Below are 22,182 nucleotides of genomic sequence, written 5' to 3'. Positions count from 1 at the left end.
GGAAGAGTTATATTAGAAATGTGGGAACCTTTTTTCTGCCATTTCCTCCCCAGTGAGCTTTCCTTGTCTTTTTAGTGTGATTTGGACACCTGTGGTGGAGCACTATCTCCAATTTCTTCCTCATCCTTCTCTCTAGCTGAGTGTTTCTCTGACTGTGATCTCCTGAAGATTGTGTGCTGTTTGGAAAAGTGAAAGCCCAGAGTGGCTTAAATTGACTAAATGGATGGGATGGGCCCATCCCCAGTGTCAGGGCTGTAGGGAAGTGCAGTTTGCAATCCTTAGCAGCAATACTAACACCTCTGATAGAACACCTGGAGGTGCCTGTAGATATGACAAGCTGGAGGTACCTGTAACAAAGTAGATGTGGGGGCAAAGAATGGGGAATTGGGTGAGTTAATCCCTCCCAAAAAGTTAAGGACTGCTTTAATAAAAAAAGAAAACTCAGACTGGGTATAGAGCTGCCTTTGCCAGAAGCGGACATACTTAGTCATGGTGTAAAGGCAATTTTATCCAATGTCTTTTTTGGTATAGTGTTTTGAAGATGAATAAAAGGAACCATGTACTTATCTAAAAAGGGTTTCTAAGAATCATCTGTGCCCTTGTTACTTGAAATGAGTTCTGCAATCTTGGTCAGCTGCAAGGCATCAGTTCTGCCTCCTGTGTGCAAGTGAAAGCATATGCTGGCTGAACTGGGGATTTCCCCTGTTCTAATATCAAATAGATAAGTGAAACTTGATGCCCATAAAGATATGACCTGAAAACAACTAAATGTAAACTGAATACAACCACTGAGAGCAGTCAAAATTACTCTGATCCGTTTTACCACTTTGGCAAATAGATGACATCTGGGTTATTTGAGTGAAACTGGGTTATTTGAGCTGCCTTCAATAATCTGTCTGCAGGTTGACAGTTGGCTTGCAGCAGATAAAGCTGAGCAATCACTTAACCAGCTAGAAATTGGAATGAAACACCTCATGTATGTTGTAAGCTTCTATTTCTATTGCTTACAAGGCTCTTACAAATGTTCCAAGATTTTGAATAACTTCTAGATTTCCCTTTCCAGTCTTGATTTCATATTTAATGTTTTGAAGGAAATGACTTCAAAGTAGCTTTGTGGTTAACCCTGTGGGTTGTTCCAGAGGTCTGCAGAAACCTAGAAATGGGGAAAACGTGGGTAACACTATTGCTTCCAGACCCAAGCTCAGTTGCTGGGAGCTCTCAGGACTCTGCAAATGATTTTGTGAGAGCTTAAAGGCCTGACTACAGCCCTGACAGCAAATATCATATTTATTAATCACATGAGAGACAGAAATACACAGCCATAGTGGTACCAAATCAGCAGGACTGCCCTGAAAAGCAAAACAGGAGCAGTAGAAAACAAATAGTCAAGCTTTGGATTTATAGCAATGATCTAATTGACTCTAATGAGTAGAGTAATGCCATGTATGATAAACTGATAATTTGAAATACAGCTGGAAAAGCACACATTTCACTATGTTAAAAATATCTTATACAGTGATGTCATCTAAGGGATCATTGCATGGATGAGGGACTGGCACAGGGAAGCAATTGTCTGCTTTCACAACACAGTTAAACAGTTTCCACACTCTCAGGGCTCCTCAGAATGGTGGTGACTTGGAGAAATCCTTTTGCAGTGTGGAGGTACAGTTTCCACTACATGATCCAAGGATGGTATCTCACACTGTGAGCTTTCATGAGCACCATGAGTTTGCCCAGCAAGTGGAGCTCCATCTACCCACCCTAGGGCCAAGGAGCACGTGTGAATGGAGACAGTCAGAGCATGAGAGATCCACAGTGAAGCAAGCAGGGACCATAGCAAATTGCCAGCACAGATATTGCCTCAGGAAAATGTTCTGAGGAACAGAGGAGCTTTGAACTGTGTCCAGTCAAGACCTGATCCAGCCATCTCACCAATCCACGTCCCTCAGCAAACACTGCCCTGACCTCAAGGCAAAGAGGAGTCAAACAGATTTGCCATCCTGGAGATCAGACAGGAAGCAAGAGTGGATCTCTTCATGAGGTGTCAGTGAAAGAAAAAAGATATCACCTCTTCTTATGGATTAGAAGGTTTTGCAATCCCTTCAAAAAGAGAAATCTCCAATGGATGGATGGCACCAAAGATTTTCTTTTCTCTCTTTCCTTTTTTGGGGGAGATATTGGTGAATGTTCTCAAAAAACCAGAACCAATATAACTACATATTTGCATATGAGTTACATACAGTAACTCTTCTGGGAGATGTAGTACTCTGGAGATTGCCACTTCTGGTCCATAGGACAAGACAAAGTCTAGATCACAGAGGGGATTTACATTACAGGATGCTTTGATTTGGAGGCAAGAGAGCAGAGAACCAGAAGTACTGGAAAAAGAGCAATTGTGGAAAGTTAAATCATCAATAGTGAACTTTTAGGTCACTTTTAGAGGTACAGCATTACTTTCCAACCTTGCCAAAGTTGTTTCACCAACATAAACTAGTCAGCTGCTTCTTTGTCCCTTTTACCCCTCCCTGACACCTTTTTTTAAAAAAAAAAAAAAACCCAAACCAACAAACTGGGGGATCTTTGGTCTAAGAGTCACCTGGCAGTAACTGCATCTTTCTCACAAATACTGTCTGTGAGTTGGCTTCCCTCCTTCCTTTTGGACTGTCTCTAATTGAGATATAATGTCTATCATGGTTTAATCCCCAATGGTGCACAGGTTCTCACTCTTCCCCAGCCACAGAGGGATGTGGGAGAGAATTGGAAGTGTGAAAGTGAGAGGACTTCTGGATTGAAAGACAGTTCAATGGGACAGCAAAGGAAGAAATAATAATAATAATAATAATAATAATAATAATAATAATAATAATAATAATAATAATAATAATAATAATAATAATAATAATAATAATAATAACAACATAATGCACAAAACAAATTATGCACAATGCAATTGCTCACCATCTACTAAGTAATGCCCAGCCAGTTCCTGAGCAGCAGCCCCCAACCAACTTTCCCCCCGTGTTATATACTGAGTGTGATGCCAACAGTATGGAATACCCTTCTGGTCAGCTGGGGTCAGCTGTCCTGGCTGCCTTGTGTCCCCCAGTCTCATTGCTGGCAGGATATGAGAAGCTGAAAAGTCCTTGACTCAGTATAAACTCTGGTTAGCAAAAACTAAAGCATCAGTGTGTTATCAGTTATTCTCATACCTGATCCAAGCCACAGAACTGCACTAAGTACTAGGAAGAAAATTACCTGTATCCCTGCCAAAACCAGGCCAGTGTGAGACTGGAGCAGGAAATGAAGAAGGTCTAAAATTGTGTGTATTCTAGAATAAATGAGGGGGCAGCTGGCACTCTGACACAATTCCTTTACCATAAAGTCCACTACAGGGAATTCCTCCAGCCTCCCGACTTGTGCCCTTACCCAAATGTGGGCACATTCCCCCAGGACTCATACAGAGACATTCTTGGATGCTATCACCATCAGATGTGATGTAATTTCCTTTTAGAGAGCTCTGAGAAGCGTAGGAGGGCTCTTCCTGCTTCCTCATTGCAAAGCAATTGCATTCAAGCCTGAGGTACAGCAGTGCACGACTTCTAAATCCAGAACCCTCCAGCCTGGGGTTAAACAACCCCTGTAAACACTGTGCCATTTTCTACAAGGAAGAGTCATGACACACAGCTCAGGTTATTTAAAGTGGGTGAAAAGCCAGTTGTGGTTACAACTCTCCAAAACAGGATCTTACAAAGGGGAAAGACAAGGAAGAAATCTGTGAGGACCTAAAGGTGAAAAAAAACCACCTGAGAGGAGTTCTTACTCATTCTTCAAAGCTTTTCTGGTTTTCTGGACCCTTTGGACTTTGCAAGCCACAAGGTGGAAATAGCTGGAGAAAATCAGGTAAATAAGGAAAACAAGAGATTTCTTGATGTTACTACCTGTGTCACAAATGCTGAGAGGTTGATGACAAAAGCATTTAGCTCTGGGATCTGCACTCTAAGGAACTCAGTAACTACCAGCTGTTCTCAAGGCCTGAAGGAAGCAGATTCCAGATATCACAGGTATCCCACATGGCATTTACACCCTGTGTGGTTGGCCAGTAACCAGCCTCATTGAATCATTTAGGTTGGAAAAGACTTCTAAAAGCATCAAATCCAATCATTAACCCTGCCAAGTCCACCAATAACCACATCTCCATGTCCCATATCTACATATTTTTAAACACCTCCCAGGACTGTGACTCCACCAATTCCCTGAGCAGCCTGTCCCAGTGCTTGGCAACACTTTTGGAGAAGAAATTTTTCCTGAGGCCATGATTTATCTGGTATTAGCTGTCATCTGCAACCAAGGCCCATTGCATGAGGCACTGCACAAACACAGTCAGAGAGACTTTTCCCCAAAGATTTTTCAAGCTAAACAGAGAAGACAGCTGAATAAATTGCACGCAGACTCTCTTTAAAGAACCTGTCAAGCACCCTTTTGTAAAACCAGCTGTACTAAAACAGGGAAAGACCCCAGTAAAAATCATATTCCACCTCTTTTGCTACATTCCTTGATACAAAGCAGCTATATTTTGGCTCTGTCTCATAATTACTGTCATTATACCGTTGTCAGAACCCAGGAAATTTCTCTGGCTGCCCTGGAGTGCCGGAGCCCCTGCCCAGGGGGCTCAGAGACTTTGGCACAGAGCCCAAAACCCCTGTGCCTTTGATTTAGCCCTTTTTTATGAAGAATTACAAGTCAAAAGAATTTAAGTAGAATAATAGTTAGTTTGTCACGAGGTGAAAAATAGATTTTTGGAGTTTTTAGAATGAGGGTTCAGGAGGCAAGATGGAGGAATCTGGGCATGTCCAGCCTTTCTCCCTCTTCTTCTTGGCCTCCATCTTCTGCTGTGATGTTGGCACTTTTAGATTAGTTTAGAATAGAAGCTCACTGTCTAACATAGGTGATAGGTATTGGGAAGTTATGGTAAATAATGTACACGTAGTTTTTAGTATAAAAGATAACACCACCCCAAGGACGGGCAGTGTGCCTCATACCGCCTGTGTATCACTTTAAATGATCTGCTTCCAACAACAGCGTGCTATTACATAAATACTGAACAAACCTTTCCTAATATCCAGTCTAAACGTCTCCTGGCACAATTCAGGCCATCTCCTGCCATCTCCTCTCGTCTGTCATTGTCACCCGGGAGAAGGGCCTGACGCGCCGCCATCCCGCCGCTCCTCCCGGCCACCAGGGGGCGCCACGCGGCGGCGCGGCCTCCCCGGAAGTGACGCTGTTGTTTTCCTGCGCTGCTTCCCGAGGCCGCCATGGACATCCTGAAGCGGGAGATCAGCAGGAAGCGCCAGCAGCTGGAGGAGAAGGAGCTCCTGGGGGTGAGGGCGGCCGGCGTGGACAGCAGGAGCCGCCCGGGGTGTGGGTGTGGGGGTGGGGCGGGAGCGGCCCGGGATGGGCCGGAGAAGGGGGCGCGGAGCGGCCCAGGCCGGGTTTCCCAAAGCCGGGATGAGCCAGGATGGGATCGGGCAGGAGTCAGGAGGGGTTTGGGGGCGGGGGTGCAGCCTGGCTTTAGCCTCCCTGTGTTCCATGGGCTTTTGGGGCTGGTTTAGTTTATTTCGGGCACCGGGAGATGAGAAAAGTCAGTGCGAACTTTGGTGAACAGTGTGGTTTCTTTCCTCCCCACAGCTGCGTTCTTTACATACCCGGGCAGGGTGTGACAGTGTGTGTGTGTGCCTAAAAACCCCATACCCGGGCAGGATGTGAGCCTAAAAACCCCATATGCAGTCAGGGTGTGACAGTGTGTGTGTGTGTGCCTAAAAACCCCATACCCGGGCAGGGTGTGACAGTGTGTGTGTGCCTAAAAACCCCATACCCGGGCAGGGTGTGAGCTCTGTATGTGCCTAAAAGCCCCATACCCGGGCAGGGTGCGTGCCTAAAAACCCCATACCCGGGCAGGGTGCGTCCCTAAAAACCCCATATGGAGGCAGGGTGTGAGTTCTGTGTGTGTTCCTAAAAACACCATACCTGGGCAGGGTGTGAGCAGTGTTTCTGTGCCTAAAAACACCATATCCAGGCAGGGTGTGAGTGGTGTGTGTGCCTAAAAACCCCATATCCCTGCAAAGAGTGAGCTTTATGTGTTTGTCTAAAAACCCCATATCTGGGCAGGGTATGAGTGGAGTGTGTGAGCCACACATTGTCACACCCTACCCGTACCTGGGTAGGGTGTGACAATGTGTGTACCCCTAAAAACCCCATATCCAGGCAGAGTGTGAGCTCTGTGCCTAAAAACCCCATATCCAGTCAGGGTCTGAGCAGGGTGTGTACCTAAAAACCCCACAGTACAGCAGAGCCCCTTTCAGGGGTGTCTAATTTTGAGTTTTGGCATCAGATGCTGAAGTAGGGAGCTGTGGTCAGAGGCTGTTGTAAGTTAGGCAAAGCATGAAGGAAGAAGTTGTAGTTTGTACTAATCGAGGAAAATGCTTTGGGGGGACCACATTTTCCAGCTGTTCTGTGTCTGGAATGTCTTTTCAGGCACATTTCTACAAAGCTCCTCCAGGCAAGCTTATAAAATACTGTGTGTAAAGGTGATCTCTCCCATCTCCTTGATTTAATGGCAAGTGATGTGTTTAGTATGATTTATCTAAACAGCCTGGGCCTGGTTGTGCATGTCTGAAGTGAGGCTTTACAGCAGAGACCACCTTGGCCTTACATGACAAAAAACTTGGGTTTTCTAAAGTGCTGGCAAGCCCATTGTACTTTGAATTCTGCTTCTACATATATCCTGCAAAATAACTCTATATGTTGCTGATTTCAGAGGTGCTTCCAGCTAGGCATCTCTGGGAAAGGATGTAGCTGAATTCACCAAGCCAAGTAAGAAAGTTTGAGCCATTTTTGCTCAGCCATGCAAAACTGTGAACTGGTAACAACTCTCCTCTCTTTTAGAGCAATAAGAAGTATTTCAAACGCAGTGAGTTAGCTAAAAAGGAAGAGGAGGCCTATTTCCAGAGATGTGGCTACAAGGTATGGAAATTGTTCTTCCAGGACTTGGTGTGTTTATTTTGAAGTCTGCATTTTTTTTTTTACCAACAATATCAATGTTGTTAATGATAATTGTTGTTCTTTGTTCAATCTGTTAATGTTATACATTAGCCTGTAAATGAGAAGCCACCTGGAGAGGTATGACTTTCCAAAACCATTTTCAATGCAGGAAAAGATATGCATGACATACAGCTACTTAAATTTGTGTTCTGGTTTGCCTTTTGTTCCTTTTTTTGTTCGTTTGTTTTTATTTGTGGAAAGCATGAAGTGGCTCGGGATCAAAGCTTGTCTTCCTTTCTTATGAAATTGTGCTGTTAGGCATGAACACTGGATCTGATATAGCCACCTTCCTCCCCTTACTGAGAAAAATGGATACATTTGGATAATTTTATCCCATCTTCATTGTCAAAATGTCCAAAAGAAATCAGTATAGTGTGGGTGTGCATCAAAAAAGATTTGCCAACTCTCCTAAATTTGTATTTGGGTTTTGGCCATTAACCACCCAGCACTGACGCTGTGCAACAACAGCATTTATGTTCTTGCTGGCAAAATATTAGAAACAATTGGTAACCTCGGGTGCATTTTGCAACAAATGGGTGATCTGGAAGGCTTTATCTGCCTTGTAATGGTGTCAGGGCAAGAATCTCCTGAAATGGAAAGAATGTTGTTGTCTTTTCCAAGTGTGTGTGCCTGCCTGCCTGCCTGATGGGGTGTCTGGGAGGGGGATGCATTCCCTGGGGAAGACAGTTTCATAATCTTGTTTGCTGTTAGAGGGCACAAATAGGAGCTTTGTTTTCCAGTGACCTTTACCCAGTTAGTGACTTATTCTGAAACCTTGATCTGTTTGTGCACATTTGAACATCAGTGCCAAAACGATTCTGGGAACGCGCAGCATAAAGTCATGGGAAAGCTCTGGGAATCCAGCTGCTCTTCCAAGGGCACATGGCTGCCTGCTGCCTTCTGAGCATTAGCTGGAATTCTTCAGAACCTGATGTGGTTCAAGTGGGGTTACCTGTGCTGCTGCAGCACCATTTTGGGTGTGAAATGCAACCCTGACAATGGTTTTAAAATAAGTTACTTTGTTAAATTTAGTATCTTTTTAGAGCCTCCCAGATTTTTGCATTGGTTCTTTACTCTGTTAATGAGACATGGAACACAGACTGATTTCCTTTTAAATGCAGGTGCTTTTTTTACTTTGCTTAGACTTAATAAATTGGAATAATTTCACTTGCTTGAAGAAAGCACTGAAACAAAATAACAGTGGTAAAGATACTGCTTATAACTTGGAGTCCAGCTGACAGAATGGATCAAATCTTTTCTTCCAGTGCTGCTATCTCTTTATATTTTCAAGAATGTTTGTAGGTTAAAATTTGTATGTATCCTTCTGCTCTGGGACTATATTAAAAAAAAATAAAAAATTACACCTTCTTCCATATTTTCTGTCCCCTGTCAATTCCTCCTTCCCTGCATTGATGGAAATTTTATTTTCCCCCTCCCTTTATGTGTTAAACATTGATTTCTCTTTCCCTTGTTCATTCCAAACATCTGTACTTGTAGGATTGATTTTTTTCTGTGTTTGCTAGTACAGTATTGAATGTAGATTTGTACATCTGAAATTGCTGAATCTTGTAGCTGAAGCCTCAGGGGTGGATCCATCCCCACAGAGTCACACTGACACCTGAGCAAGGCTGGCACTGTCCCCTGAAAGAATAAAAAGCCTATTAAAAATAAAAAAAAATAATTTCTGTCCAGTACCTTCCTCATATTGATCAACCCAAATACAGAAATACAGGCTGCCCATGCACAGGGAATGCTGCAGGCTGCTCTAGCACTCTTTGGATTGTTTCCCTTTTAGCAAGTACAGAAAGGAAGTACATTAGGAATAAACAAGATATGAGTGAGCACTGAAGAGGTTTCCTGATTATAGGAATATTACCACCAGCCATCTGCTCCTGCTGTCAGAAGTGTTGAATTTGAGCTTATACAGGGAGCTGTAGGTACATGGCTGCTGCCTCAAAGTTACTTTGATCAAAGAGTTGTTTTGCATTATTAAAATACTGAATAATGAAGAAGAGATGCTCTCTTTGATTCAGGGACCTTCTTTTAGACTAAGAGGAATCCTGTTCCTATGAGGAGTTGTGTCTTTTTTGTCTTGTTTTGTTTTTTTTTTTTTTTTTTTACCTGTAAGAATCTGGCAAGGTTGTTAGAGAGGTGCATTACCTAAAACAAGGTTGGAGAGGTTCATTACCTCTCAAAACCCAACAGAAACTCTGGATCACTGCTAACTGTGCTCAGCTTGCTGAAACTGCAGATAATAAACACTATAACTGACCCTGGGAGAGGCAGCTCCACTCTCACCCTGCTCTGGGGTTTTCCTTCCTGTCCTTCTGTCTGTGCATGTGCTGGGAGCTGCATGAGGAAGTGAAGCAGGCTGGGAGCAGTACCAGTATTTGTGTTTGTCAGAGTATTTTCTGTTTGAATAATTTCCCCTTCTGGTTCATCACACATTGATGCAAATGGTCTTGCATGGGTAGGAAGGATGGAACAGGGGCAGGAATCAACAGGCAGAGGGTGGATTTGTTATTTTTGGCACCAGTGCTGGCATCTGCCTGCTGAAGTGACAGCCAAACTTCAGCAATTGTCCTTTCTGTTTGCTGGAGAGAGTGCTTCCTGCAACCTGCAGAAGTGTTAGTTCTTGATACCATCAAGAACTTTTATTGTTTCCTGAGATGCAATTATGGAACATGAAGCCATTAAACTATGAAACTAAAGGTTAATTTAGTCATACTAAAGTCTGTGTTCCAGAGTTCTGTACCTTGCCATCATTTCCCATCCGTATGTGGGTTTGTTTCCATTGCACATGAGTAACTTTGTCTGTTAAATGTAGGTACAGCAGCAGGAAGAGGAGGAGAAACCACTGGCTACATCAAATCCAGTGCTGGAACTCGAACTGGCAGAGGAAAAGTTACCAATGACTCTTTCCAGACAGGAGGTAAAGTCAAAATCCATCAAGTGACTCCTTGAGTTTACAGCAAATGCACCTGAAATTTCTTGTTAGGCCTGTTTGATCCAGTGAACTGTACTTTTTATGGCAGTTTTATTTAATAATAAGCTTCCATTTTTGCAGTTAGCAATTAACGATTATCTTTGCTTATCAGGGCTCTGCTGTCCAGTTGAATGCATAGGGAGGTGCAGATGTGTAGAGACTCTGTTACAGGGATTTACACAGATATTTTATAACATTTTACAGCTCTTTCAGAGAGATGCCCTAAATATCAGCATTATTCTTGGATAGCACTGAAGATGGCATGCTGACTTTTTCCAATATTTATTTTTCCCTGAGCTTCTTTTCTTTGTAACTTGTTGGTCTGAGCACAAATTTAGAAATCAAGTTTTGGAAGTTCACCTTAGCCTCTAGAAGAAACAGTCCTAAAGGCAGGGCAGCTGGGGTGTTCTTTGCCTTTTCTAAGGGTAAAAATGCCTATGTGGATTTAAGTTCACAAACAGATCCACACCCCAAAGCAGAAGCAGGAAGTTCAGAAGTACAGAATACACTCTAATCTTGGAAATACTGAAATTCACAGCTGAGGTCATCCAAGCATGCCACACCTCCCCTTAATTTGTCAGGATATTCAGGTTTTTATAGGACTTGTAATGGGGGCTGTTGGTTTTGTGTTTGGTTTGAGGTTTGAGGGAGGCTTTTCCCCTTCTGTTATATCTACTTTTAAAGTTGAGGGAGGCTTTTCCCCTTCTGTTATATCTACTTTTAAAGTAACTATCCCATTAGATTTTGGGATTCATATTTCCCAAATGCTTAATGATGGGGGTTTTCAGCAGATCATCTCATAGCTGTGCTGGGACAACCTGCAGCCCAGTTCAGGTTTTTATTGCCAAGACAAATAGGTGAGTGAGATTATTGTCAAGTTCCTTTGTGATTTTGAAAATGGTTTTTAAGCTCTGCCAGAGGGATGATTTTTGTGCATTTGTTTAAACAAGTCAGAGCAGGAAGAAGTTTGGCTGTATCAGACAGCCTGGGATTTTATGCAGAATTTGGATCAGTAATATTTGGAATGACCTTTCACTGAAATACCGTGGGAATTTTATATTTAGATTGTAAAGTGTCTGGAACATTTTTTGACTGCTTAAAATATTGCCATTTCCTCTCCAGTCTAGCTCAGCTTGTTATTCTAAGCAAAGTAAATAAATCTGTCATTCTGGATTTTATTTTGCTTCCTTTATGCATCAGGGAGTGCTTTGATTCTTTTCAGGTTATCAGGAGGTTACGAGAGAGGGGTGAGCCCATCAGGCTCTTTGGAGAAACAGATTATGATGCATTTCAACGTCTGAGGAAGATAGAAATTCTTGCACCTGAAGTGAACAAGGTAAGCCTGGCTCTTAGTTATTTATTTGTGGTGGGGTAATGAATAAGTAACTTTAGAAAAGTTACTGAAAATCATTTTCAGTAGCTGTTAATTTTCAAGAGGAGGGGGTAATAAACATCAAAGAGAATACATGCTCTTGTCTCTTTTTTTTCTTTTTTTTTTTCCCTGAGAAACTATGTTAAATATCAAATTTTTGTGCAGAATTCCAATTAAGTTACAGAGTTCAGCCCTAGAAACCTACCAGGCCCTTGTCACTTGGAAAAGGGGCTTTCAGGTGGCACTAATACCCCAGCTTGTTCTGCCCCTGCTTTTTAATGAGCAGAGAACTCATTTACTGTTAAATAATCCTGTGTTTGTGATTATGTGCACCCTGAGAAGGCACGGGTAAGTAAGAGCAGGACTGCATACTGTCTCTCTGGAATAGAAATGATTTTTCAAATCCTTTGATTCCAGAGCTATAACTTGTTATGGAAGTGTCATTTTTCCCCTTTCCCTTTAAAGTAGCCATCAACTCAAAAACTGACTTGAAGATCTAATTAATTTATTCATTTTGTCTTAAGGAATGATCAGTTAAGTGAGGAGATACAATTGAGGTTTGTTTTGCATTCACTGTTAACCAAGTTTACAGCCTTACTGACAGAGTGACAATTTGCATTTTCTTCCCTAATTTGTGGCAAACTGAATTGTTTTAAGTGTCTTTCTTGGGGCTGCCCATAAAAGGGAAGCCTTTTCCTCTCCAAGTCTTTAAAATATAGATAAACAGATCTAGAAATAAAAGCTCTGCTAATGAAAGCTTCCCCTCCAGTGACATTGATCACAGGAGCAGGATTAGGAAATAGAGAGCCCATAAACAGGGTTGTGCTGGCTTTTTGTTACATGTTTCAGTCACTCCTGTTGCTGTCTAGGGGGATTCTGGACGTTGCTTATTCAGTCAGCCTTGTGGTTCAGACATTTTTAGAGTAACTAAATGATTAATAGAAATGCTCCAGACAGCTAAGTATGATGATGGAAGAGGGGAAGTAACTGTGCATATCCATTCCCTGTGGAGTAGCTGGATTTATCTGAGGGTAAGAAATGTCATACTCCTTTATAGAGCTGTATATTTTATGTCTCAAGATGAGAAGGCAAATCCTTCAACTGTGGTTAAGGTGAATTCTGTTCTATTTGAAAGGTTCTATTTGAAAGAACCTTTTAACTTTATACATGGTTTTAAACTGATTCTGGATTTTTTAGTCACCTCTTCTAAAGTTGAGGGTTTTAAGCAGTGAATCTATATAAAACATTCTACTATGTTTAAGTAATTTGTAATAAAAGGAAACAACATTATTGTTTTATGTCTGGCACTGAAGGAGTGAGACTTATTTACAACTTTTTTTCAGGGCAGATGTGAAGACTTGTAGAGCTGATGATGATTATGGTCTGGTTTTCATTTGTTTTGGGGTGGTTCAATGCATTGCTTGGAGAAAATGACTTGAAGAAAGTCCTAGAGGTTGATTCCATCCTCCAGGCTTTTTTCTGTTTTTTGGTGAAAATACTGTTAAAAGTATTTTCATAGGTATGAGCACTTGAGAAGTTCATGCACCTGCTTTTTGTTAAGCGTTGAAGCAGAAACTGTTGTTGGAGTTCAGTTAAATTCAAACAACACTAAACCCTTATGTGTGTTTTTACAGAATTTGCACCTTAAACAGAAGTTAGATGCTCACATTGACAGTGCTGAACTGCTTTTATTTACTTGAGGGTTTTTTTATAAACCAGTCTCTTTCTTTTTTTTTCTTTTTTTCTGTTTCCTAGGGCTTGAGAAATGACCTGAAGGCTGCTTTGGATAAGATTGATCAGCAGTATCTGAATGAAATTGTGGGTGGCCAAGAAGCAGGAGATGATGACTCCCAGAATGACCTGAAAGTCCATGAGGAGAATACTACTATTGAAGAGCTAGAGGTATGGGATAGGTCACAATTAATGGATGTTAGATGTAGTATGTTGCTGTGAGAAAGCTTCAGGATTGTTTAGACAAAATTGTCTTCTTTTCAACAGCTTACTTGGGCATTTTGAAGTATTCTTGAGGAGAAAATTTAGGTTTCCAAGCTTGGAATTGTACTGCAGGTGCCTACAAGAGACAAATGCAAACTCAAGTGGTCTTTGTTTAGAACACTTCATCCCAAAGGGGACAGGTGTTGCCTGCAAAGACAGTGATACAGTAAAGATTAATTCTCCAGGATTTCAGAAGTAGAGAATTTAATTCCAGTACATTACCTAGGCATAGATGCCAAAGCCTTTCCAATAAATATTTGAGAGGGTAAAAAGGTCATTACCAATTAATTTTCCCTATACAAGGAAAAAGGACTCTGAAAAATACACACACAGAAAGAATATCTGATATAAAAACATCGAGGACAAAAAAAAAAAAAAAAGAGCATCAGAAGGAGGCAGACCACAGGAAATATAAGTGCAGACATAATGTGTCCCAAAAACTTGAGTGCAAGTGGCTGCTCTGTTCTGAAAGAATCCTGTGGTGTTTGTGTGAGTGAGTGCCAGGAAATGCATTCAGCACCTGGTGTTTCAGGATAATGTTTTGAAAAGGACATTAACTTGAGCTGAAGACTTATACCCTTAATCTTCAAAACTCTTTTGTTAATCTTCATAACATCGTTCCAAAAGTGTGTTTAAGAAATAATATGATTTATAACTGAAAGCTGAAGTGCACACATTATTATTAAGAAATAGTCTGGGTTTTTTGTTATGGTGCCAGAGGTTCTGGTTTAAAATAACTGCAGTACCAGAGTGGATAGCAGCAGTTGTATTACACCTGAATTTTATTGATCTATTAGCTCTTAAAATAACCCCTTTTTGTGGTAGTAGGGCAAGCTTGGTTTGAGCTATGCAAGCAATCTTTTTCTAAAAAGTTTGAAAACACTGCGTCTTAATTTTATGTTTCTACAGCTGTATTGCCTTGAGCATGAAGGCTTACATTGAATTTGACTTCAAATCTAGGAGATTTTTAAAAATAAAACTCACTTTGGAAACATGAGGGCAATGGAAATTGATAATAAATCCAACTGTACCTACTGGAAAATGTTTATAAAGCTTACTGTTAGTATTTACAGTTTTGAGGTTTTGGCAGGACGGTGGAGAATTGGAGCATTCAGCTGGGCTTTTTTAGTGGTTTGTTGCTAGGTTTTGGGGTTTTTTAAAGAAAATTGTTCCCTCAGATTCACAGTTGCAATTAAATTATGAAAAGCCCCAGTACATCAGAGAATTGAAATAGCATAACAAAATAATTAGGTTAATTGATGGCTTTGGGGATCTCAAAAAATGCAGTGCACCCACAGTTCCCCTTAATACAGTGCTGTCAGCTGCTAATTATGCCAATAATTTAGTAGTAATGACTGAAGAATTACTGTTGCATTGACTTTGCAGAAATAATCATATTGCCATTGTGATGTAAATGTTTTTAATAGATTAACAAATTTCAGTAGCATTTGTAGCTGTTCCATGACCAGTGTTTGGGACTTTTTGTGGGATTTATTGCAGTTGGTGGTGCAGTGAACCATGCTCTGCTGTGGTGGTGGTGGCAGACTAGACAAAGTAGAAATAATGGCCCTTTTTTCCCCTTGTTCCAGGCTTTGGGAGAATCCTTAGGACGGGGTGATGATCACTATGATATGGACATCATAACCAAGTTCTTGAAGGTAACAAACTCTAATTATTCTGTACTTGTGTCATATTGTTTCTTCCATGCAGCTACATTTCAAGGATAGAAGGATGGGTTTCAGCTGCTTGAGAGGAAAATCTCACAGGTTATGTAAGATGTGGGTTCTTTGAAATTGTTGGCACTCCACAGCCTTTGTTAGTCACAACAGTGACTTGTGCCAAATCTGGGAAAGAGCTCTTGGGAGAGCAGCATTCTTCAAAATCTGCTCCTGCTTTTCCAGACAGAATCAACACGGTTTTGATTTTTGTGTGATATTTGAGGCAGTTGTCTGTAGCTGCCTCTGTGTGGCATCAAAACCTTTGGAGGAGTTTCCTTGGAACAGTGCAAGCTGAATTGGAATGTCACCTAATACTGGTAGTGAGATTAGAGAGTTTTAAAGGAAGTCCACAGGTTCAAGTGGATGGCAGGAAATTGTTTCCTGGCAAGAAACCTGTGTTGCCTCTCAGCTGGTTCAGCCAGTGCCTGTGTAACTCTTGTGGTAATCAAAGTCACAGCAAGAGCTGAAGCTTTAATTTGTGTGTGTACATTTAAGATAAGAGAGTTGTTCCTATCCCTCTGAAAAAGGTTTTACCTTCTTAACTCGGATTTCTCCAAAAAAGCCTCACTTTGCCTTGCTGGCTTGGCCCTGCGTTCTGTCAGTAGATGGCACCATGACACAGATGTGCTTGCTCCCTGCAGTTCCTCCTGGGAGTCTGGGCCAAGGAGTTGAATGCCAGGGAGGATTACGTGAAACGGGGCGTGCAGGGGAAGCTGAACAGCGCCACCCAGAAGCAGACCGAGTCCTACCTGCGGCCGCTCTTCAGGAAGCTCCGCAAAAGGGTAACTCACCTCGAAATGCCTCTGCTTTGATTGCCAAGCACCCACATCAGGGCCCTTGCCAGGAGAGGGGATAAGTGAATTGGTGACAGTTTCTGTATCTACAGCTCCTGACACCCAGTTTTGATCTTATCTCAGTCAGTGAAATCTGCCCACTCACTGCTTTTCCAGCTGTTTAAAGCAGCACCTGCTCCCTGGGTTGCAAACATGACAGAAAATTGGGGTTGCATTTTGCACTTTGCCATCAGCTACCAGGTGTAACCACTTAACCTCTCCTCTTCAGATCCTGCATCTGAATAATGAACATGTTTTCCTTTGTGAAACTCCTCAAGCAAGGGTAGTTGCTAAACTTTGCATAAATGCTGAGTAAGATGATTTTCCTGAGCTGCTGTTCTGAAGTAAATGTCTTTTTTTTCTTTCCCCTCTCTCCTGTAGACACTTCCTGCAGACATCAAAGAATCAATAACAGATATTATTAAATTTATGTTGCAAAGAGAATACGTGAAGGTATGTTTGTTTGTACTTTTCTGTCATGTTCACGCTGTCTGGTTTTAAAAGATTGAGTTTATTGCTTCAGCGTTCCCGTATTTTTTTTTTTTAAATTTTGAAGATGCATAGCTGGAAATACAACATCTATCCCAACAAAATGAAAAATGGCTGTGAAATATTAGGCTCTAAGTAGTGTTTGATCCACAGCCTGACAGAAGAGCTTTTGAGGTTCATGAAACTGCACAGCTTTGTAAACATGAAGAAAATTTTTCTCAGAGATGGGTATATTAAGCTGCAGAGGCATTCCTCAAGGGGAAACCTGATGTTCTAAGGTTAAATGAAGGGATTTAATAGTAATAGGGCGTTGATGATTAATTAATTAGGAAATAATTGAGGCAAACTGAGTTATTGAATATGAGGCACTGTCCCTTTCTTTGTCTAAACTCACATTAAGTGGCCTGGTAAGGCTGAGGTGAGTTAATGAGAAGTTTTTTGGAAGAAGTCTGCTCACTGCAGGAGGCAGAAGTACTTTGGGACACAAGATCAAAGGCAGTATTAGGTTTTATTTGTAGTTGCCTTCAGAAGTGAAACTGAAATACCAATAGCATTTGCTGAAGCAGCTTGTATATGCAGAGGAAACTGAGCTGTCTTTTGCCTTTAAATTTCTAGTATTTCTTACTATTCTTGTGAGGATTTGACATAATTTGTCAAGTAAGCAAGCAAACCTTCTTTTGATGCTGAAAAAAACTTGGTATGGCCTGAGGCAAATTTAATCTGAATCATTTGGAAGCAGAACTGAACATGTGGGATGTATGATAGTGAGATCTTATTTTGAAGCATTCTTTTTTCTCTTGGTTGTCATCATTATGTGGAAATTCCTTTCCAATACCATCTCAAACTAATGAGCATGCAGGAATGTGGTGTATCTCTGGGTTAATCAGCAGTGCTTCTCTCTCCTGGAGGTGCTTACCTTTAAGTAAACTTCACAGAGATTTTGGATGACTTGAGTACACATTTGGATGTTTTATTATTTTGTTTTTTACATTAGGCTAATGCTTTTACAGATACATCCTTTTCAATTTTACTTCCTAAGAGACTTGCCTCTTTTTGCCTACTCTTGTCTTGTGTGTCTCTTTTTGCCTGCTGCTTGCTTTGTGCACCCTAGTGAATACTGTCAGCCACAAATTCTTGCTGCTTTGTTAGTTGAAAAGCTTGGAAGATTTTAATTTTGAAACCAATGTGTTGACAGCAGGCAAATGCCAGAATACAAGTTGTCCACTCAGCCTTAATTAACCCTGTTGTGACAGTCCTGCAAGGGTCTTTAATTGCTTGTTCACACACTGTTTCATCACAAAAGTATATTTAAGTCAGCAAGTAGGTATTTGACTAAGACTGTTCAGATTCTGCCTCAGGTAGCTCTGTCCTCTCCTCAGATTTGCTTTTGGTCTGTCTGGCACCCCTGCCTTGTTCATTATTCACCTCCCAGTTTGTTCAGTGCTAGCTGGAAAGAATCTGCACCCACTGGTCATGATTGCTGCTTCTTATTGTCCAGTTTCTGAATAGGAGGTGATAAATGAACTCTTTATCAGTGAATTTTCTAGCTGCTCTCTAATAGAGAAGGAATGTCCTGTTCCACGTCCTTCAGGTTTTTTCTGCAATTGTATCTCACTTGCTGGTTCTCAGTTGTTATGTTGGGTTTTTTTAAGCTCTATACTTCTCTTCCTTTCTGCCTTTCTTTCTGTTAATTTTCCCTTTGAGTTTTATCCCTGTTTTTCCCCAGGAATGTTGTCTGTTACAGCTTTAAAACAGGATCTGTGCTCTTGATGGAAAATTCCTGATCGATTTACTGCTGCTACTGCTCTGGCCTTAAGCATGGTTACAAATGCAACCTCATTTAACCAGAGATGGTTGAGTTGAAAATAATCCCAGTAAACCTAGTTTTGGTCAAGATAACCAGAGTGCCTTATCCAGTTCTTTTTTTTCATGAGGGACAGTGCACAGTCCTTGCTCCCCTCGGAGTTCCACGTGGGAAGGTGCATTGTGCACTTGGTGAATGCCATGCAGTGGCACCAGATCAGGGACACTGGAATGGGGCTTTCACTGTAGCTGGCAGTGCACAGGTGCTTGGTGTGGTGCTGAGTGGTGCCCTTCCCTCTCCAGGCCAACGATGCCTACCTGCAGATGGCCATTGGGAACGCCCCCTGGCCCATCGGCGTCACCATGGTCGGCATCCACGCGCGCACGGGCCGCGAGAAGATTTTCTCCAAGCACGTGGCCCACGTGCTCAACGATGAAACTCAGAGGAAATACATCCAGGTAATGGCAGCTTTGGGAATCCAACAGCTCTGCTTGTCTGGGGGGGGGAGTCTGTGAGAAACATCAGTGTCATGGTAACATCAGGTGATGTGGTCAAAGGATCCCAGAAATGGGCAGGTTTAGTTTGTGTCAAGCAGAACATCCAATGGACAGTAGCTGGACCTGGAGGCTCTTCAGTGCTGGGCCAGGAACAGTCTGATGGGTTTTCTGAACTGCTGTGATCCTGCATGAGCACCAAAGCAGCTGTGAGGACAGGCTTGATTCTCCTGAGGCCTCCCACTGCTTAACTTGTGCTTTAAACATGCACAAAATTTAATACTGTAAAATTCAGTCCTACTGACTACTTCTGCAACTAATATATAATATACTAATAAATATACTATACTAGAAATATGCTATAATAAATAATATACTATATACTAATATATACTATATACTTATGTGTAATAAATGCATTCATTAATAAGTTCAGGAATCTGGGCTCAAAATTCCAGGTTTAGCTCCTTCTGGGCATCTTCATACTCATGTGGGCTTCTGACTGTGGAAATAGTAGCAGTGCTGTTTTTCTACTCTGCCCTTTCCACACAGTGGGTGGGAAACAAGCCTTCTCTCTTGGTATTGTTAAATGTGTTTGGCTGTTGCCAGTTGCAGTTTCATTGAGATAAAAAAACCTTCTGGGTTAAATCTGAAGCCTCCAGAGCAGCATCATGGAGCTGGTAGGGGAGGTTTATAAATGTCTTCCTTCTTCAGCAGCAGGACTCCTGTTGCTTTTCAGCTCCTGCAGGTGTCTGCAAGGAAATTGCTTGCAAAATACAACTTCCCCCTCTGCTCTGAGTCTCTCTGTATTTGGGCTGTTGGTAGAACCTTTGGTTTCTCTTCAACTCTAGTTTTTAATAGCATAACCTGATAAAATATCATTGTGAAGTCACAGGGGCCTCCAGACACTTACAGAGACAACAAATTAAATTTGACCAATTATTTTGTAAGGTGAAAATTGGCATATGGATTATGCATCTTCAGAGTCAGGTTCCAATTATGCTTGGAAGTATTTAATGGATGAAATTAAACTAAATAATGTTGTTGTGGTCTGTGTTAATCCCCATGTCATAAGGGTGAATAATTCATAGAATGACAGAATGATTTGGATTGAAAGAGGCTTTAAGAGACTGTCAAATTCCAACTCCCCTGGCAGGGGAACCTTCCAGAGCAGGCTGCTCAATAATTGGCTTTCTCTGTCCATTTGCCACTCCTGGAGCTGAAGGATCTCTTCTCTGGAGTGTTGCTTGGTCTCTTTTAACATAACATGACCTTGTGGAAGATGTGTGTGAATTCCCCAGTTTGTCCCTTCTCTGCTTTTGGGCCTTCCTCTTTTGGCCAAGGAAATCCTTGAGTTCATCTTCGCACTGGGGATTTCATACCTCTGCTTCTAGATTACTCAACTCAGTGCAGCACCAAGAGAGAGTTGGTTTTAAACATGTATGTTCTTCATGTTGGTTTTAGATACTTGGGTCTTGTTTGACAAGTTTGGTTCAACCTGGAGCACAGGGAATTTGTTACCCGTGCTCGCAGCAGCTGCATCAAGCAAACTTGTTCCTGATTGCAGCACTCTGGAGTGAGAGCATCCCAAACAAGGAGTCACTGTGGTGCTGGGACAGACTGTCCATGCTTGCCTGCATGAGAAGGGCCAGAGCATCATCCTGGTCAATCATTTTTCCCTGAGTGAGGAGCTGCCTTCCATGAGGAGAGTCTCATGACAGGGCCATGACTCTGCCATGGTGGAGTGCAGTGTCACTGCTGAATTGCACTTCCACCACAGCATTGCCTTTCTTCTTTGTTAGACTTTTCTGTGTGACTTGAAAGAAAATAATCACAGGGTTCCTGTCAGGTTTTTGGCAATTGATGCCTTGAAAGAACTGAAAAGTCCACATTCTGCCTTTCTCCTTGATTGCTTCAGTTTGCCTCTGTGATGTCCTGTGTCCACAGTTCTCCTCCTGAGAAGTGTTTGGTTCTTGCCTTAGCTCTGCAGCTTGTTTTGAAATTGCTTTTTGCTCTTTAGAATTAATTTTAATATTCATCTTTCTTGTAAATATCTTTAATTATGATATCATTTATTCCCTTGGTGATAAAGAGGCATTAAAGAATTGCTGTGACTCTTCACTGTGAATCTTACCAGGTGGGATTGAAGCCTTTTTGATTCTGCCACAAACTCCTCTAATATTGAAGAGAACCTCAACTTTAAACAGAATAACTTCCAAAATAAAAATCCCAGCCTTTTCTTTTTAATTCTTCTTGTTAAGCTTAAGAATACTGTAGACTATTAAATTTGTTCAACAGCTGCAGCCTTATGACAGAATTGTCTTTGTTTTGTTACTTCCTAGGGGCTGAAGAGGCTCATGACCATTTGCCAGAAGCACTTCCCAACAGATCCATCCAAATGTGTGGAGTACAATGCTCTGTGAGGCTCTGCTGGGACTCACATTTTGGCCTCCAGCACCCAGAGGATGCAAGAGGCAAACTCTGAGCCTGAACACCAACAAGAACTTGGGGTGGGCTTTGCAAAAAAAGCAGAAAGGAGGATTTTTTTTGTTTTTTTACAGCTTCCTTTTCCCAAGCCCCATTTATTTAGGTTTATTTTGGAATCTGTGCTTTTTGCTGAACACATCCAATGTACAGCAGAGGGATGGGTTTTGAAGAGTGTAAGACCAAGACAATGACCAAGGGACAATGCACATGACAACTGCTTTTATTTCAGTTTGTTATTCAGGGAACTGTGCAAATTGAACTGTTTCCCATATTTTAGAGCTTTAGATGAGTCTCAGCCCTGCAAGGAGCATATGTGGAGCTTTTTTTGGCTGCTTTTGCATTGGAGACTGACGTGGGGAGATGATTAGAGGGAAGCAGTTGAATCTGAATCTTGGTTATTTCTGTAAATATAAAGACTTTATTGGTTAATCTTTCATGTGGTATTTATCAGGAATAAAAAAAAAAGGTTTATGTATTTCTCAGCCTCAGTGCAAAGAGTTTTTGATCTTGAATGCATCTGATTTGGCTTTTTTTTTTTTTTTTGGTAATGACATTTTTAATATGAACCTTCTGGGCTTGGAGGGGAGTAATCTTATGGCTTCTTGAGGCTTTCAAATTCCATTTTCATACATCTGGAGAAAATTTTCAATCTGCTGGGCATTGCAGAGAAAATAATCAGGACCTCCCATGACCATGAACAGTATTTCTAGCAGCCACAAATCTTTTACCATTGTGTATCCTGACTGGGGATGGGGAGGAAACTCATGGGAACGATGATGTCTAATTCTGCATAAACAGTGAAACATTGAAACTTTGTTAGTTTTGAGCAGAAGAAATGTGTCCCTGTTCCATTGAATGGGTTTGTCTGGGTCCTCACCTCAGCTTGGAGCAGGAGCTGGAGCCCTG

The 22,182-nt window shown here is 41.6% G+C and overlaps 1 protein-coding gene across 2 annotated transcripts; it reads left to right on the top strand.

Annotated features, from left to right (window-relative positions):
* Positions 1–5,285: 5,285 nt before the first annotated feature.
* Positions 5,286–21,758, top strand: PRPF18 (pre-mRNA processing factor 18). Of its 2 annotated transcripts, XM_066550979.1 has the most exons (11): positions 5,286–5,378; positions 6,943–7,020; positions 7,150–7,176; positions 9,926–10,030; positions 11,307–11,420; positions 13,212–13,358; positions 15,041–15,109; positions 15,811–15,951; positions 16,384–16,455; positions 18,598–18,753; positions 21,132–21,758. In XM_066550979.1, exons 1-11 carry the CDS (start codon positions 5,313–5,315, stop codon positions 21,210–21,212), a joined length of 1,056 nt encoding a protein of 351 aa, XP_066407076.1. In that variant the 5' UTR covers positions 5,286–5,312; the 3' UTR covers positions 21,213–21,758. The 2 variants fall into 2 exon arrangements, with proteins under 2 accessions (XP_066407076.1, XP_066407077.1); XM_066550980.1 differs by lacking the exon at positions 7,150–7,176.
* The last annotated feature ends 424 nt before the right edge of the window (positions 21,759–22,182 follow it).

This window comes from Molothrus aeneus, chromosome 5 (genome assembly GCF_037042795.1).
Source record: "Molothrus aeneus isolate 106 chromosome 5, BPBGC_Maene_1.0, whole genome shotgun sequence".
Lineage (NCBI taxonomy): Eukaryota > Metazoa > Chordata > Aves > Passeriformes > Icteridae > Molothrus > Molothrus aeneus.
The sequence above is the reverse complement of the archived record's forward strand: the minus strand, read 5'-3'. Positions and strand labels throughout refer to the sequence as shown.

Coding starts and splice junctions, on each gene's coding strand:
- PRPF18 (XM_066550979.1), top strand. CDS start 5,313: ATGGACATCCTGAAGCGGGAGATCAGCAGGAAGCGCCAGCAGCTGGAG. Junction 11,421..13,211: donor TTGCACCTGAAGTGAACAAG/GTAAGCCTGGCT, acceptor TCTGTTTCCTAG/GGCTTGAGAAATGACCTGAA. Junction 16,456..18,597: donor TGCAAAGAGAATACGTGAAG/GTATGTTTGTTT, acceptor TTCCCTCTCCAG/GCCAACGATGCCTACCTGCA.